The sequence below is a fragment of the Triticum urartu genome, chromosome 3A (assembly GCF_056163025.1).
Source record: "Triticum urartu cultivar PI428250 chromosome 3A, HENAU_Tu73, whole genome shotgun sequence".
Taxonomy (NCBI): domain Eukaryota; kingdom Viridiplantae; phylum Streptophyta; class Magnoliopsida; order Poales; family Poaceae; genus Triticum; species Triticum urartu.
The window spans coordinates 693,076,390-693,095,043 of record NC_141875.1 but is presented as its reverse complement, the minus strand read 5'-3'; the positions used below and the strand labels follow the sequence as shown (position 1 = coordinate 693,095,043).

Here is an 18,654-nt window from a genome sequence, read left to right as displayed (position 1 = left end):
CATTCATCATGCATTTGAAAAATATTAAACTTGCATAGAAAAATGTTTCTAGTGTATACAAAAATGTACAAATATGTATGAAAAAGTAGACGTCAAAATACATATTAGAAAAAGTTAATCATCTATTAAAAATATTTATGAATTGAAAACCAATTTCTACATAGTTCTAAAAAATGTTGATATCATTCAAAAAATATTTCAACGTGTATTGGAAAATTGTTTAAACTTATTCAAACAAAAGTTTAAAATATGTGTTTCGAAAATGTTTATCGTGCATAAAAAAATATTTCAGGTGTATACGAAAAGTGTACAATGTGTATTATTAAAAAAGTGGATCTTAAAACATATACTTCATAAAAACGTTTATCATGTATTTGAAAAATGTCTCACGTGCACAAAATGTGTATTTATACGATAAAAATGTACGATGCGTATTAAAAAAGGAGACACTAAAATATATTTTTGGAAAAAACTAAATCATGTAGTTGAAATTTTACAATATATATACAAATTTTTTCATGTTTTGTAAGAAAATGTTCAATCCATATAAAAAATGTTGACATAATTTGTTTTTCAAACCTATTAATCCTATATTTTGAAAATGAAAAAACGTGTTGCTGTTTTATGATAAAAACATAAAAATATGTATGGAAAAAATAGACATGTGCTGAGAAAATAAAGAAACAAAACGGAAGCCAAATAAAAGAATGAACAAAAGAACAAGAACTGGAAAAGCCCAAAACAAAATCAAAGAAATTGATGCAAAGCAATAGTAGATAGTGAAAAATGAATAAAATAGATGAAAACTGAGAAAAGGCAAAGGAAACATAATTTATAAAGAAATAGAAAAAAACAGAAAACCAATTTAAAGAGATTAAAAACACTGTGTAAACCAAAGAAACCCGTTCAAAATAGAGAAAGATACAAAATACAAAGTAAAAAAAAGTAAGGGAAAATCAATAAGACCGGGGCAGTAAAGAAAATATATACAAAAGAAGAAGAAAACTCTACACCGACGAGCAAGTGAGCGAACGCAGCAACCGAGCGAGAAAACATTAATGGACCAACCCATACATGCAGGCGCCAGCGGCGAGCCAGAGCTACACCTCGCAACAGGCGAGACATACCTCTAGCGAGCCCTAGACATACATGACCTCTCGTTAGCCTCTCGTAGATTCTCGCTGGCAGCCCTGCAAGGAGGCTTCAGGTCCCATAGGATGCCGGCGGGAAGGCTCATTAGAGTTCACAACGGAGGCCTGTCCTAGTAGCGTGTCGATGTGGCTGGAGGCTAGCAGGGATGTAGTGGAACGACATTTGGGTGCTGGAAACCTTCATTTGTCACAGACACTACACTAACATCATTACCTTTCCAATTTATTATAACCAAAACATCTATAGAAATTGTTACTCCAGATGGTAGTTTAAGACATCTATAAAATAAAATATCTTTACTCCTTAGAAATTTTGGTTACCCCCTCTCCCTTCTCCTCTGCTATTGAGACATGGCACTTTAAGAAATTGCGTAGGGAAAAGGTTAGAGGGTGTTTGTTTCCAGGGACTTAAAAAAGTCCCTATAAGTCCCATCTAAACCAAACAGGAGGGATTTATAGGGACTTAAAGTGAGCATTTGGAACTTATGAAATAAGACTCTTAAGGAGGGCATTATAGGGACTTATAGTTATAATATGGTCTTATAGAGACTTATAAGTCCCAGGAACCAAACAGGTAGGAACTTTTTAGGGACTTGAGACTTATAAGTTGGGACTAAAAAAAGTCCTAGGACTTATGAACCAAACAGGGCCTCAGTTACATGGCAAAAATAGATTGGCAAAGGTGTTAAACTTTTTGCCATAACGAAGAGTTTAACGGGTCTGCCATGGTAAAAAAAAAATCTGTTTATGGCATGGCGAAAGTTGAATTTATGACATGGCAAACACTATATTGGAGACATGGCGAAAGCTATAAACACTTTTGCCATTGCGAAAATATAAACGTATAAAACTTGATATGGTATGATTGAATGAATTGCCAATTTTTATGACCCCTAGACATGCTTGTGCAAATTGGTTGCCAACCTTGTGTGTCAAAAAGTTTTTTAAAAAGTATGGTGCACTTGTGTAAGTAACTAAAATGCAATGTGTCATAACAAATTGCCATTTGTTATTGAAAATGAACATGTTTTTTATCTACATTTGCCATGACCCATACACCAAAGTATTAAGAAATTGCCATGTGTATTGTACTTTGTTTTCCTAAAACTGCTATCAACCTTATAACACAACACCAAAAGCGAAAATATATATTAATTTGCCATGCGACTAGTTTGCAAAATCAAAAGATTTCCTGGGACGTTACAAAGATTATACACAATGTAAGTGGATTTTTTTGCCATGTGGACATTACAAAATCAAGTATTTGCGATGTTTGTGTAAAAACATAACGTAAGTGAATTTGCCAAGCGACCACATATGGATTTGCCTTGTTATGAACAAATTACATGAACTTCCTACAAATTAATGCATAATTGCCATCTCCACCGTCTTTTTTGTAAAACTGATGGAACATTTTAATATGGTGCATCTATACCCTTATATAGTGTGCAAATAACTTTGAAAGATGGTCATTGGATGAAGGCAATCCGACGGTGCAGAGATGGCAAATCCGAGCACTACTGGCCGTTGGATATTATCTACATTCCACCAGATTTTGCCACATGTACAATTTAGAAGACTCCATGGTTGAACTTAAGCATAATGCAAAAATCTCAAAACACAAGCACTTCTCCTTTGTTCTAAAATCTTCTGTATCATAATTGCCTAATTTTTTTCTACATGAATTGCCATTATTTATTTTTACTTTATGCTTTACAAAGCACAATTTTATGAATCTTAAAATAGATTACTCCCTCTCTCCCAGTTTACAGGGCGTGTGCGTATCCCTAGGTCGTCAATTTGACCAACCTAATACAAGTCATATATTACAAAAAATATACCAATATAAACTTTAGATGTTCTATTTTCAAACGCTATAATTTTTGTGTTATATAGTTCATATTAGGATGATAAAATTGACAACCTAGATATACGCACAGGACTTATAAACTGAAACGGAGGAAGTAGCTTTTTTGTTAAAACTAAATGATTTTGAATGAGATGAACTATAAGAATTAAATGAACATCTACATCATGCATAAATGACTCAAAATTTACATGCTATATATAATATGGTATTTATTCATAATTTGGTTGCCAAATCTCATGTGTGCAATGCACGTGTACCTTACTAGTAGTAGTAGCATGGGAACAAAGATTGATAGGAAAAACATGTCAAAAGGAGAGATCTCGGAGGCCATACTCCTTGTACTCGAAGTCGGCGTTGAGCACCACCTCCGCACCCCCGTGTCCATCCTTGTCCACCGTCGGCAGCACCGCTTCTGCTATGCCGTCCATGTCCACCAGTGCCTCCATCACCTACGAGATGTCGACCTCGCCCAAATCAACTACTTGTCGCAGCGGGGACCGCAAGCAGGGTAGCGATGAACGCCATCGTCGAGAGAAGCCGCCTCCGCATCCCTGCGTACGCCCTTGCCCACAACGCCGCCTCCGCGTCATCATCCATGACCTCGCATGAAGCCACGAGAGGGATCCCCACATGCAGTCGCCGACGTCCGCCTCTACATTGTCTCCGCCGTCGCTTGATTGTCGTAGCCTAAATCGATGGAGTGGGGGACGGGGTAGAGAAATGGGGGAGGCTCTGGGAAAGGGGAAAGCGAATACAACATATTGGGGGGCATTCGCGACGGCTACCCCTTCCCCCGAACAAAAAAGGGCTAACGTGGCCAATTTCCTCTTCTTCAGGAGCGTTCGCCGCCAAAACATAAAAATATGAAGAAAAAAGACATGCACATAGACATATATTATAGTATATGTACACATACAAAATTTCATGAACACATGTTCATATGTGAGGTACACAAAAAAAGATAAATACACAGACTAAAATGAGCTTTTCCTTTGTTGTATTTGAAGACGCTTTATACATACTTGAAGAATATGCATATGTATTTGTAGAAAAAAGTTTGACATTTTTTGAAACTTTAAATATTTTATTATGATTTTGTTTTTGAAAAAAAGGTTACAACGCGGCACTCAAGGAGGAAGATGTCGGTTTTGAATTTCGACAGATCAAAACAATACCTGAACAATTACTATTTCTGAAACAACACATAATTTTCACAGAGAAAAGTCGCTACTGGGTGCGCACAGCGTGGTGTCAGTTGTCACGGCTGCTACCTCACCTGCGGGGAGCAGCAGGAACTGGAGGCACGAACCAAACAGGGTGACCGCCGGCGGCATGCCTGAAGACGGCTTTCCTGGAGGCGACGCCGGTCCGGAGCTCGTGCACCCCGCTCTCGTACCTGGAGCACTCCTCCACGTCGTCTCTGTCCTCATCCATGGCGTCGAACTCGGGCGCGAACGACTTGAGCACGTAGTAGATGCGGCCGGGCTCCATGCACTGGTACTCCCGCGTCGACACGCGCCTCCCGTGGTTGATCCCCACCAGCAGCGCCACGTCGTCGCCGATGTCCTGCAGCTCGCGCCACCTGTCCTCGCGCTCGTCGACGGCGAACACCTTGAAGCGCCGCGTCCGCAGGGCGTTGCCGTCGGTGAAGATGGCCACCGTGCTCACCACGAGAAGGCCGCCGTCGTCGCGCTCGGCGAGGTACCTGGCGCCCTCGTAGTAGGCCTGCTGCCGGAACGTCTCAGTGTGGAACTCCACGCACCGCTTGAACTCCCACGTCATGACCGGCCCCGTCACGAGGCGCGGCTTCAGGGTGCGGCGGTCGCCGTTCGCCGGCGGCTCCCAGGCCTCGATAGACCCATCGCCGCGGGTGATTGTGTAGAAGGCGCCGTCGTGGTGGATGATGTCCTGGTACTGCGTGGACGGCGACGTGCGCAGCGACATCCAGCACTTGTCGCCGGGCCTTGCGAACGCCAGCCCGGAGCCGCCGCTGTGGATCACCATCACAGTGAAGCTCTCCCGCCGGTCTCCTCCCGAGACGGCGAGCGCGGCCTTGTGGAAGAACTCGTCTTGCATGGCCTGGATCGGCACCGTCTCGGGAGGCGACGCCCGGATCTTCTTGTTACACTACCGGAATAACCTTATACGCCTACGGCCTTATCTATGCCGACGGCTGCCGTAGGCATAGATGGAGCTATGCCGACGGCCCGGGGAATACCGTCGGCATAGAAAAGTCGTCGGTATACTTCCATCTATGCCTACGGCAGCCATAGGCATAATAAGGCCGTCGGCATATATCGATCTATGCCTACGGCAGCCGTAGGCATAGTTAGGCCGTCGGCATAAAGGTGGCCCTCGTGGCCCGGGGACAGACGGCGGGCTGACGCCGTCAAATCTATGCCGACGGCCCTGACGGTGGCCGTCGGCATAAATATCATATGTTTTTTATTAGGAGCTGCCACGTGACAGAGCTATGCCGACGGCAAAGCCGTAGGCATAGCCACGCCACGTGGCACCTCCTGGTAGCCCCTGGCCAAGAACTATGCCTAGGCATAGATATCATCTGTTTTTTATTTTAAATTATTTTTTGTTTTTAAAAGTTAAATTTGACTAATTTAAATTTAACTTATCTAAACTTAAACATACACAAATTATACATCGACTTGGGGTAGAATTATCCATAGATTATGAATATATAGTTTGTTTTTGTTTTTGAGTATGTTAGAAATGTGACCTCATGTGCTTTTGCATATAGGTCCTTATAATTTGTTAACATCATAAGTAATTGATACTTGGATCGATTTTGACAAATTTTATATGGTTTTTATCAGAAACTTGAAAGGATTCTGTTGCTATACTATTTTACAAATTTGAAAAAACATAAATCATGTTTGCTTCAAATTTACAAAAAACACACTTTTGTTTTGAATTTTTTGTAAATTTTTCATTCCTTGGCCAATCGAGACAAATTTTATATCTACATCCATCAGATTGTTTCATGGATTGTGGTGGCAGGCGCAAACACCCGACAACCGGCTCCGGAGTGTGACTCCTTCACGGACGGCGATGCCGTCGGCACTTGGAGGGGGAAAACGGCCACGTTGGGTCGACACGGAGGGAATCTTATGGTGGGTTTGGCCCAAACCTTGTTCTCAAGTGTTCCTATAGGCTGACCTATCATAACCAGGTGAAAACATCCATTGGTTAAATCCCGTCTGACGAAAGTCAAAGGTGTAGATCTCCGGGTCAACTGGTCCAGGGTTAGGCTAGTTGGGGGCCTTCGGGGGGTAGCAATGCCACCAGAGCATTACGACGGGTCCTCGTACATGTTTTATGGTGTGGTGGCATGTCTGAAGAGACAATACGTGGCTCCGGTGTGAGGTCCCCACCCCTCACGGATGACAATAAAATCGAAATAATCCCTCTATGGTTTTGGCGTTGCATGAATATTTTTGAACACTCGGAGCATGATGAATTCATGAAACTTTTACACAGTGTAGACACATGTGAAACAATCGAAATAATCCTCGTGTAAAAAACTCATGATTTTATCGCGCTCCGAGTATTTAATAATATTCACGCCGCATCGTTACCGCGGAACGTCTACTACCATGTCATCGCCGTCCGTGAGGGGGGCCACACCCCGGAGACGCGTGTCGCCTCTTCGGATATGACACCACACCGTACGGCATGTATGAGGTCCCGGTGCAACGCTCCGGTGGCATTGCTACCCCCAGGACCCCCGTCCCGCCTAACCATGTAGCGTTTGACCACGGGATCTAGCCCTTTCACTTTGCACGAACGGGCTTTGACTAGTGGAACTCTCCACCCGGTTGTGTTAGGTCAGCCCATAGGAACACTTTGGAGCAACATCCGGGTCAAAGCCACAGCAAGATCCCCTCCGTGTACACCCGACGCGTCCGTTTCCCCCCTCCAGGTGCCGTCGGCGGCTCTGTCCGTGAGGGGGGACACACCCCGGAGATGCGTGCCGGGCGTTTGCAACCGCCACAACACTTCCAGACTTGTGAGAGGCCGCCTACACAAGATTTGGCAGCATGCTAGCCCCTGGAGGCCACCGGCCACAGTCGTAGACACGCGAAGATCAATCCACGTAGAGGGAAGTGTTCAAATACTTCTCCAGCACCAAAAATTATGAAAAATTACCATCAGTCCTATAACACATGTGCCCACGTCGTGTAAAAAACTCATGATTTTATCGCGCTTCGAGTATTTAATAATATTCACGCCGCATCGTTACCGCAGAACGTCTACTAGCGTGTCATCGCCGTCCGTGAGGGGGGGCACACCCCAGAGACGTGTGCCGCCTTTTCGGACATGCCACCACACCGTACGGCATGTATGAGGGCCTGGTGCAACGCTCCGGTAGCATTGCTACCCCCAGGGCCCCCGTCCCGCCTAACCCTGTAGCGTCTGACCACGGGATCTAGCCCTTTGACATTGCACGGACGGGCTTTGACCAGTTGAACTCTCCACCCGGTTGTGTTGGGTCAGCCCATAGGAACACTTTGGAGCAACATCCGGGCCAAAGCCACAGCAAGATCCCCTTCGTATAGATCCGATGCGTCCGTTTCACCCCTACAGGTGCCGGCGGCGCCGCCGTCCGTGAGGGAGGCCACACCCCGGAGACGTGTGCCGGGCGTTTGCAACCGCCACAACACTTCCAAACTTGTGAGAGGCCGCCTACGCAATATTTGGCGGCATGCTAGCCCCCGGAGGCCACCGGCCACAGTCGTAGACACGTGAAGAGCAATCCGCATAGAGGGAAGTGTTCAGATACTTCTCCATCACCAAAAATTATGAAAAATTACCATCAGTCCTATAGCACATGTGCACACGTCGTGTAAAAAACTCATGATTTTATCGCGCTCCGAGTATTTAATAATATTCACGCCGCATCGTTACCGCAGAACGTCTACTACCATGTCATTGCCATCCGTGAGGGGGGCACACCCCGCAGACGTGTGTCCGCCTCTTCGGACATGCCACCACTCCGTACAGCATGTATGAGGGCCCGGTGCGATACTCCGGTGGCATTGCTATCCCCCAAGGCCCCCGTCCCGCCTAACCCTGTAGTGTTTGGCCATGGGATCTAGCCCTTTGACTTTGCACGGACGGGCTTTGACCAGTGGACCTATCCACCCGGTTGTGTTAGGTTGGCCCATAGGAACACTTTGGAGCAACATCCGGGTCAGACCCACAGCAAGATCCCCTCCGTGTAGACCCGACGCGTCCGTTTCCCCCGTCCAGGTGCCGGCGGTGGCGCCGTCCGTGAGGGGGGCACACCCCGGAGACGCGTGCCACATCTTCGGACATGCCACCATACCGTACAGCATGTATGAGGTCCCGGTGCGACGCTCCGGTGGCATTGCTACCCCCCGAGGGCCCCCGTCCCGCCTAACCCTGTAGTGTTTGACCACGGGATCTAGCCCTTTGACTTTGCACGGACGGCTTTGACCAGTGGAACTCTCCATCCGGTTGTATTAGGTCAGCCCATAGGAACACTTTGGAGCAATATCCGGGCCAAAGCCACAGCAAGATCCCCTTCGTGTAGACCCGACGCGTCCGTTTCCCCCCTCCAGGTGCCGGCGGCGGCACCGTCCGTGAGGGGGGGCACACCCCCGGAGACGCGTGCCAGGCGTTTGCAACCGCGACAATACTTCCAGACTTGTGAGAGGCCGCCTACGCAAGATTTGGTGGCATGCTAGCTCCTGGAGGCCGCCAGCCACAGTCGTAGACACGCGAAGAGCAATCCGCGTAGAGGGAAGTGTTCAGATATTTCTCCATCACCAAAAATTATGAAAAATTACCATCAGTCCTATCTCACATGTGCCCACGTCATGTATAAAACTCGTGATTTTATTGCGCTCCGAGTATTTAATAATATTCACGCCGCATCGTTATCGCAGAACGTCTACTACTGTGCCATCGCTGTCCGTGAGGGGGGTACACCCCGGAGTTGTCAATTCAGCTGAGTTCTCAGGAAGACGCCTCACCCGAGCCTGATGCAGACGAACCACCACCGGAGAGACCCTCCGTCGCCGCGTGCAGATCAGTCGACCGCCATGGCCGCAGCAGCGCTGCTGCAGACCACCCTCGCAGAGGCCACGACGGGCCCCTGGCATCATATATGATTTAACAAATCACTTTGCGTACAGTTTCTCAAATGACTGTAGGCAAAATGGGTTTATAGATTTTTTAATTCTAAAAAGTTCATTTTTTAAAAATACATGAAATTTGGCAGAATATTGGTTTATGATTCGTAGAGGGTGTGGAAAAAGTTTGAAAAGATTTCATAAAAAATCTAATAAATCTAGCAAAACAAATACGTAAAGAAGCACACAAAAATGAAGACTTCCTATTGGGTGACCACCCGGTCACGCGGATCGGTGACGTGGATGGCTGGCCACACGCTCCTCTGCACCTCCAAAAAGAAAAGAAGAAAAAGAAAATGCACGCACGCACGATACAAAATCAAATGAAATTTTGGGCCTTCCCGCGCCACTCAGCCCGCTTCCCTCCTAGCCACCAAAATTAAAAAAAAGAAAGGAAGAGAAGCGAGAGAGAGCCCACCCAAGACCCAACACAGCCGCACCACTCCCCACCCCACCACGCAGCCCTCGACCTCTCTCTCTCTCCCCGCGAGCCTTCTCTGCCGCCGCCACCCACGCCGGCGATTCCGGCAGCTGCCGACGACGCCAAGCACACTCCCATGATCGCCTCCGTCCGCTCCGTCTTCCCCTCCGAGCAGATTCGTCGCTCGCGTCCTCTACCGGTCACCCGCGACCGTCCCCTAAGCTAGGGTTTCGGCCACCGCGTCGCCGGCGTGGCTCCGGCGACACAGGTACATCTCTCCGTTGAGATCCCCCGCAACCCACCCTATCTTACTCACCTCGTATCCTCTCCCTCCCAGATCGAGCACGCCACTGTCGCCGTCGTTTCGCTCGCGCTGGAACAGCAAAGGGAGGGCCATGGACGACGCCACTCCAGCCCTACTCTGACCCCATCAAGGTCAGCCCCTCCCTCTCCTATTCGATCTGTTCCCCTACCCTTCCCTGATGTGCCTACGTTCCTCACCCACACGCAGCAGTAGTAGCAACTCGATGCAGGGACGAGGGAGAGGTGGAGTCCTGCTTCCCCCGCATGCATGCTCTCTCTCGGAACGATGCCCAACCTCAAGCGAGAGGTTTCCCTTCCCCTCCACGCCTCCCTTGTCCTCCTCGATTTCCTAGGCTTGCTCTCAATTTGCTGCTGCTCTGCTCTGCTCTGCATTTTTACTTGCACACATGCTTGACTGAATTTTGAATGGGTGCTACTGCTGTCACACTCCACTGCTAGGTCCTCCTAGCTAGCTAGCTCTCAGTTTGGATTTCCCTTGTTGGTTGCTGCAGCCAGGCTAGGCATATCTTGCATACTATCGACCGATTGAAATTTGTTTGCATATATTGCAAATTTGCATGCCTAGTGAACTAGCCCTGTACGTATTTTTTTGATAGCACAGTCTAACTGAAGTTTGTGTTTGTGCTAAATGGAACACCTGATGCACTTGTCTTGGTACTGCTTTTGTTGCTGTGACGGTGTGGTGTTCAAACAATTAATGCCACTCATCCATTGATGAACTAGAGTCCATCTTCAGTTTGAATTGACTCTGCTTTTAGTATATTTTGCTTGCTACCCCAAAAATGCAGTAGAATTTAGCTTATGAATTGGTCTGGTTGGATTTCTCAAGTTATCTCAAGATGCTACAAAATAAATGGTTGTTGTCTCTCCCTTTGATGTTTGATTTGATTTGATTTAGTTTCCTCACGCCTCTCTGTTTGCTCTGTTCGTGCTGCTGCCGGATCTAGGAAGGTCTTTGAGAACCTGAAGGTTCTTTTTTTGATTGATAGATGCATGTGTGGGTGGCAGCAAATCAACCTCCTTCTCAACCCATGTGTAAGCCCAGCCCCTGAGATACTCTCCTTCTCAACCCAATTTTTTTGTCTATCTTGTTCCTTGACAAACAAATTTTTTTAGGCCAAAACTTTTTGTTCCATTACTACCATCTTGCTGTGCTCGATATCCATGCCCTAATTCATACCCGATCCATTCTTAGATGCTAGTAAGTAAACATGACATGTGGTAGAAAACATATTAAGCCACCATTACGTGTGAATTACACCGGCTCATGTCAGCGTATGTAGTTTGGATGAAAATTTCTTTTTGGAAACAAGTGCATCAACACTGACAGAACCATTAGTTAGGTCCATGCATGGATGGATGGATCAACACATACAACTAGCAGTGCTAGTAACAACAAAAAAATAACCTTGTGATTGATTCTGTTGAGGCTAGCATTCTTTGTTTGTTTTGGAGCCCAACCATGTACTGTACGTACTAAGCTACCTCACGCACACGCATAGCCAGCTCGATTGATTTCTGTAGGTACTAGCACCAGCACGCCTGTGTCTCCTATACTAGCTTGTTTAATTTCTGTACTAGCTCAACAACACTAGCTCTGACTTGTTCGTTTGATTCGGAGCAGCAGGCATCCTCCGTGGATGATGACGACAACCAGGGAATCCACCGCCACGACGACACCCCGCACATGGTCCAACTCGGCTACAACCTCCTCTACCGCATGACTGCGGACGCGTTCGTGTTCGGCATCGACTACAACCTCCTCTCCGGTGAGTCCATCTCCCACCTCTAGCTGCCTCTCTTGTGCTGCTATAGCAATACCTTGCTCTGTTTCATGCGCATGGGTGATTTTGTTTGTGCTTGTGCCATGAGAAAGATCATTCCTATTTACAGTGATGATGATTCAGAGTAGCACACTTGTTAAATTCTGCTCTTGTACTACCTCATTTGTGGTTGTTGGTTACTGCAGCTAGGTTTTGTTAACTGTTGGTGTTTAATCTAGCTAGCTAGTAGTGTTGGCAGCTAGCAAGAAGTGTTGGCAGCAAGCAACTCCTGTACTAGTAGTTCATCCATATGTGTAATTGATCCTTCCCAGTAATTGAATAATGTGAAGAAATCCTATTGTATCAGCTATGCAGTGCGAACATCAGATCATTTACAACGGAAATCTTTGTTTGCCTCCCGGTAGAAGTATTTCTTGTAACATTTTGGTGATTTCCTTTTGGTAGATGCAGTGTATATATTACATATTCATCCTTATGTGTAGGATCCTTGGTTCATTAAACTGACTGCATGCCACCTCTGTCATCGCCGCCCCGTCTCCCGCACCATCGGCACCGCCCCTCTGCCTTCTCCTTTGATGCTGTAGTGGATTCTTAAAATGAAAATGTTGTGTACATCAAAAATATTTTATGGTCTGTGTTTGCAAATCCATGGTTGTTGAATCATGTCTTATAATTGTATTGGAAATTGCTAGCCTTTTAGGCTAGTATTTTTTAGTGGATTCTTAGAATGAAAATGTTGTGTACATCAAAAATATTTTATGGTCTGTGTTTGCAAATCCATGGTTGTTGAATCATGTCTTATAATTGTATTGGAAATTGCTAGCCTTTTTGGCTAGTATTTTTTTTGATTTTGGTTCGTAAGTATGCCTACGGTTAAACCGTCGACATAGATATGCACAGGGCTACCCAGGGCCTGCCATGTGGCAGGGATATGCCTACGGCAATGCCGTCGGCATAGGTGAAAATCTATGCCGACGGCTTTGCCGTAGGCATACCCTGGTGAGATATGCCGATGGCAAAGCCGTCGGCATAGATTTTCACCTATGCCGACGGCAAAGCCGTAGGCATACCTCTGCCACGCGGCGGCCTGTGATTTGTTAGCGCTTTTGATGGCACCGTCCATTGCCGTCAGGTGAAAATCACTGCCGACGGCTAAACTATGCTGACGGCCAGACGAAAGCCATCGGCATAGGCCCCTATGCCGACGGCTAAACTATGCCGACGGTCTGACAAGACTACGCTGACGTGATCTATGCCGACGGGGCTATGCCGACGGCAGCCGTAGGCATAGATGTATGCCGACGGGAAATGGCCTATGCCAACGGCCCTGGGCCGTCGGCATAGGTGGCGAGTCCGGTAGTGTTAGGGCCCCGGATGTGCGAGCGATACGCGTGATTGTCCACGGAGAAACACGCGCCTGCTCCGCCGTGGTCGTCGGCGAGCAAGGGCCTGAGGAACCCGCAGTCGAACGACGTGACGTCCGGCAGCGGGAGCCGCCTGCGGTCAGCTACGGGCTCGAGGAGCGACGCGCCGCACGCCCTGTCGACGACAACGAGCCAGCCCTGGGAGCAGCCGATGACGCGGTGGGGCTGCGCGCCGCCGGCGTCGCTCCCAAGGTAGACCGTCTTCTTGACCTCGCCGGCGCGGTCGGAGAAGTCGACGGCGGTGGCGCCGGAGCGCAAGGACACGAGGTGCAGGGCGTGGCGGTTGAGCCGAGCGCCGGTGGCGCTCGACGCGCGGCGCCACGGTCTGCAGACGGCGGCGAACGCATCGCGGTCGCGTTTCACGTCGCCTACGCGCCGTGAGATCTCCTCGAGGAGCTCTGGCAGAAGGCTGGACCAGTCGGAGGCGGCGGCGGCGCTCATGTTTCCTGGAGAACAAGATCGAGAGGAGCGCGGCGGCGGTGCTTTTGAAACCGTAATCGTAGGTTGCCTTAACGGATGGAAGAGAATAAATCGGCGCTAATTTGGATCCTTCCCGTCCACGGAATCCTAACGTTAAACTACTCATAATTAGGACCTTTTGAGGCCCAACTCATATATAGCAAGGAAAGTCCAATGGTTCGGTCCGTGATCAGCCCGTGAGCCCTGCCCAACAAGGTATGTGTTCCCCCTCAAAAAAGTTCCCAAAATAAACAAGTGTATAAAGGATGCATATAGAAACAAGTGTATCAAGGCCATTAAGAAATGTTTGTAAATTGGCAAATCTAATGGACAAATATTTGCTCACTGGGCTTAGGGAGAGAACACACACCTTTGACTCTCTAGAGCTCGATGACGAGGAGGGATGGACATTGCGGAGGGGCAAAGAAGAGTGAAGAAGAAGACCAATCAACAGACATTGTGTTGCCAACCTAGTCTTTTTAAATGTATCGGTGCTGGTCGAACTGGGGATTGGAAATGAGAGCCGGTTGAACAAGTGGAAACACTTGTATTCTAATTAAATCGATATGAAGGTCACCCATCTGGTTTTTCCAAATTATGATTGCCAGATATTTTGTCACATGATGGGTAGCACCCCGAGATTAGAGGGATTGCTTTATCAGGACACTGTTCCCCGCTTAGTCATTTGCAACAGTGGGCATTGGTAGGAAGAAGGAGAGCTCGACCGCCCGATAGCGAGGTGGATTGAAAAGAGAAATATGTGGAAGAAGGGAGAGTGAAGGAGATGAGGATGAGTCATGGGGCTTGGCCCATCGAAACGAGAACATAGACTCGTGCTCGAAACGAGAAACGCGAGGAAGAAGGAAAGAGGAGGAGGGTCGCCGGGCAAACATGGCCATATGGGGCGTGCTCGTGCCTCGTGGGCCTGCCTGAACGCATGGATTTTCGACATGGCATGGGACGGCCACGGCACGCGAAAGAAAGGTCGGGCTAGCCTTCGGTCCGCCATGGGACAAGATTAATCTCCGAAGCCAAGCCTTAAGGCCGAGCATGGCACAACCATTTTTTTATTTGTTCCTATATTTAACAGACTTTTTGTATTTTCCTTAATTTTCATTTTTTTCCTTTTTCCGTTTTTTCTGTTGTCTTTTCTTAATATTCAGATTTTATGTATTTTCTACACCGTAATCGCCCACAAGGCGAAATGCAACGCTGCTGGTCGGCCGCAGCAATACCGTGCTGACCTGGCCTTTTTATCTTGCGGCGACTATATCGCGCATTCAGGGCGATAATAGTATGTCTCGCTCAATGTGGCTACAGTAATCGGGTCAGCCCACTTCGTAACGCACAATAGAGAAGAAGGGAAGGGAAAATGAGTGCACAAGGGATCAATCCCTGGAGCTCTAGGCACCGCACCACGCCATTGGTCGTGTTATGTAAAGGGGCCGCAACCTATTTGAAGCATGTAAAACCGGTTTTCTCCTCTTTTTTCTTCTCCGGTTTTTTATTTGTTTTAATTTTATTCTTCCATTGCTTTATTTTATTTATTATTTAGTTTTATTTTTTCTTGTTTGGTTTGATTGTACATTTTTTGTATATGTGATCATTATTTTTCTAATACACGTTTAACACTTTTAAAATATAAATTTAACTTTTAAATATATGATCAGAATTTTTTCTATTGCATTTTTTAACATTTTTAAATGCCTGATTAACATTTTTCAAACACAATGTTAACATTTTTTAATACATGATCAACATTTTTTCTATACATTTTCAACATTTTTTGAGATACTTGATTAATACTTTTCCAATAAAAAGATTTAAACTTTAGAATACATGGTCAACATTTTTTCTGTACACATTTTTCGAAACGCTTGATTAATATTTTTTAAACAGTTGTTCAACTTTTGTTCAAATGCTTGATTGATATTTTTATATATATGATCAAAAAGTTCTTCATTTTTTAATACATGGTCAACAGTTTTTATATACATATTTTTTGAGACATTTTTATATACATATTTAACATTGCGTGACAAGGCGATCCCCGTGGCCAGGCGTTCTAGCCGGTACCACCCGTGTTAGCCCTTTTCCCGTGTCAGGTCGGGTAGGCCAATATGGCCATGTTTTGCCGAGCGCTTTCAGTGCCGGCGCTCGAAGGGCACAACACTGGGCCGGCCCAAAAAATAGATCGGTGCACGGGACGCTCGAACGAGATTACAGTCCTTCGCTCCTTTTTTTTATTAAAAAAGAAGAGGTTCGCTCGCTCGCTTCTCTTGCTTTGCTGTGTCTAAAAAAACTGGTTGGCTGGTTGACCATCTGACAGGTGTCCGTTGACTTTTGAAAATGATCATAAAAGTACAAAAAATGATAAGATTTCACAATTTTTTTGAAAAAAGTTCATTGATTTTAAAAAAAGTTCAACAAATTTGAAACAAAAAAACTAAAACGCATTTGATTTTTTTTATCAATTTTTAGAAAAAGTTCATTGATTTTGATAAAAGTTCATTAAATTTTAAAAAATATTTGATTTTGAAAAAAATATCCAATATGAAAAAAGTTCACCAGATTGAAAACAAAGTTCACCAATTTTGAAAAGAGTTCATCGATTTTGAAAAAAATTTCATCAAATTTGAAAAAAAATTCAATGAATTTGGAAAAAGTTCATCGATTTTGGAAAATGTTCATAGATTTTGAAAAAATTTTATCGACTTAAAAAAAGTCCATCAACTTTGAAAAAAAATCATGTAATTTGAAAAAAGTTCATGATTTTGATAAAAAGTTCACCAATTTTAAAAAATGTTCACCCAATTAGAAAAAAGTTTATTGAATTTGAAAAAAGTTCATCCAATTAGAAAAAGTTCATCGAGTTTAAAAAATCACGAATTTGAAAAAAAGTCATTGATTTTGAAAAAAAAATCAAGATTTCGAAAAGCTTCGTGCATTTAGTAAAATAAAAAAGAAACACATAATGGGAAAAGAAAAAGGAAACTCAAAATGGTTAAAGAAAAAGAACGTTCCAAAAAAAGAAGCGTGACCTTGTCAAAGAATAAATAAAGCTAAAGAATTATGTGAGTACATGAGCCGGCTGGTCCTGGTGGTTTGTGCTCTGTCCTCTAAAGTAAGAGATCCCGAGTTCAAAGCGCACCTTTGCACATTCATTTTTGCCTCAGTTTGAACAGAAAAAGAGGAGAGAAAACGGGCCGGCTCAGCGCAGCAGGGGGTGTGTGCCCGTTCGCAAATAGTGAAGAAACGGGCGCATAAGGTGCCATTTAGGGTTTGCCAGCTGTTGAAGCACACCAGTTGGCGGGTTGTAGCATTGGCAGCAAGGCGCGTGGGGGCAAGGCATCCTCACTTGTTAGCCAGTTGCCGCATGAAACATCTCTGATTGCAGTTTTTTTGGCGTCAGTGGTGGGAGCTCGCCATGTGTGATAGCCTCCAGCATCCCATCACCTCCAAACGCTGGTTCCATCAAAAAGAGTCGCCGCCTCCAACAAAAATCGCCGCCGGTTGCAGCAAAAAACCACCAACGTCCCAGCAAAAGTCACGGCGAGTTTCGGCAAAAGTTGCCGCTGGTCGCAGCAAAAAAAACCCCAACGGTTCTAGCATTCCCGGCTGCCCAGTTGTACCAAACCATCAACGACGGCGTCACTGGTTGCAGCTCGGGTCACCATGGTGGTAGCATCTACGAGCATGGTTGTACCGAATCATCGACAACGACGTCTCCGGTTGTAGCTTCGGTGACCACGGTTGTAGCAAAAATGTCGACGACGGCGTCGCCGGTTGCAGCTCAGGTGAGCACGGGTGTAGCTCTGGTGCACGTGATTGTAGCAAAAAAATCAAAACATCAATGACGGCGTGGCCCGTTGCAGCTCCGGTGAGCACGGGTGCAACTCTTGCGCACTTGGTTGTAGCAAAAAATAGTCAACAACGGCGTCGCGAGTATAAATATGTAGGTTTGAAAAGTTCACGGCATGTAGAGAGAATCAGACGGTTATCCAACATTTTTGGCAACTAAAAATTCGGCTACCAACTGTTTGGCTGCCAACTTACTTTGCCGATATCCCGAAAGTGTTGGGGAACACAGTAATTTCAAAAAAATTCAGCCCCTTCCCTAGTTGGATTAGGAGAGGAAGGAAGGGGGGAGAGGGGGAAGGAAAGGGCGGGGGGGGGGGGGGGGGCTCCTAGGCTCCCTTCTCCTCTCTCCCACTATGGCCCAATAAGGCCCATATACTTCCCGGGGGGTTCCTGTCGGTGTCAAAACCGGCGGATCTCGGATAGGGGGTCCCGAACTATGCGTCTAAGGTCGATGGTAACAGGAGACATGGAATACAATGTTTACCCAGGTTCTGGACCTCTCTGTGGAGTAAATACCCTACTTCCTGCTTGATTGATCTTGATGAATATGAGTATTACAAGAGTTGATCTACCACGAGATCGTAATGGCTAAACCCTAAAAGTCTAGCCTGTCTAACTATGATTATGAGGATATCTGTCTACAGACCTAGCCCTCCGGTTTATATAGACACCGGAGGGATCTAGGGTTCCATAAGGTCGATTACAGAGAAAGGAATCTTCATATTTGGTCACCAAGCTTGCCTTCCATGCCAAGGAGAGTCCCATCCGGACACGGGTAGAGTCTTCGGTCTTTGTATCTTCACAGCCCATCAATCCGGCCCATGTCTAATAGGTCGGACGCCCGAGGACCCCTTAGTCCAGGACTCCCTCAGTAGCCCCTGAACCAGACTTCAATGACGAGGTGTCTGGCGCGCAGATTGTCTTCGGCATTGCAAGGCGGGTTCCCCTTTCCGAATACTCCAAGATAGTCTTTGGACGTAATGAACGTGTCCGGATCTGCAATACAAGCACCACACACAACCACAGAGAATATAATATTGCATGAGTCCAATCCGCTGACAACTTTTTGTAATGTGACATCACGTCGTCTTGGTCATCATTTCGAACCGTTTTCCGTCTCCCGTTCCACGTTTCGAGACACGGTTTTAATAGGCACGTCTTGTCGAAGCAGAGATCATGTCCCCTTA

The 18,654-nt window shown here is 46.2% G+C and overlaps 1 protein-coding gene across 1 annotated transcript; it reads right to left on the bottom strand.

Annotated features, from left to right (window-relative positions):
- Window positions 1-4,293: 4,293 nt before the first annotated feature.
- LOC147981717 (F-box protein SKIP23-like) lies at window positions 4,294-13,588 on the bottom strand. The gene is made up of 2 exons (XM_087516068.1): window positions 13,090-13,588; window positions 4,294-5,144 (listed from the first exon to the last, which is right to left on the bottom strand). Exons 1-2 carry the CDS (start codon window positions 13,586-13,588, stop codon window positions 4,294-4,296), a joined length of 1,350 nt encoding a protein of 449 aa, XP_087372194.1.
- Window positions 13,589-18,654: the final 5,066 nt, after the last annotated feature.

Coding starts and splice junctions, on each gene's coding strand:
- LOC147981717 (XM_087516068.1), bottom strand. CDS start 13,588: ATGAGCGCCGCCGCCGCCTCCGACTGGTCCAGCCTTCTGCCAGAGCTC. Junction 5,145..13,089: donor TCGCTCGCACATCCGGGGCC/CTAACACTACCG, acceptor TCCGGTAGTGTA/ACAAGAAGATCCGGGCGTCG.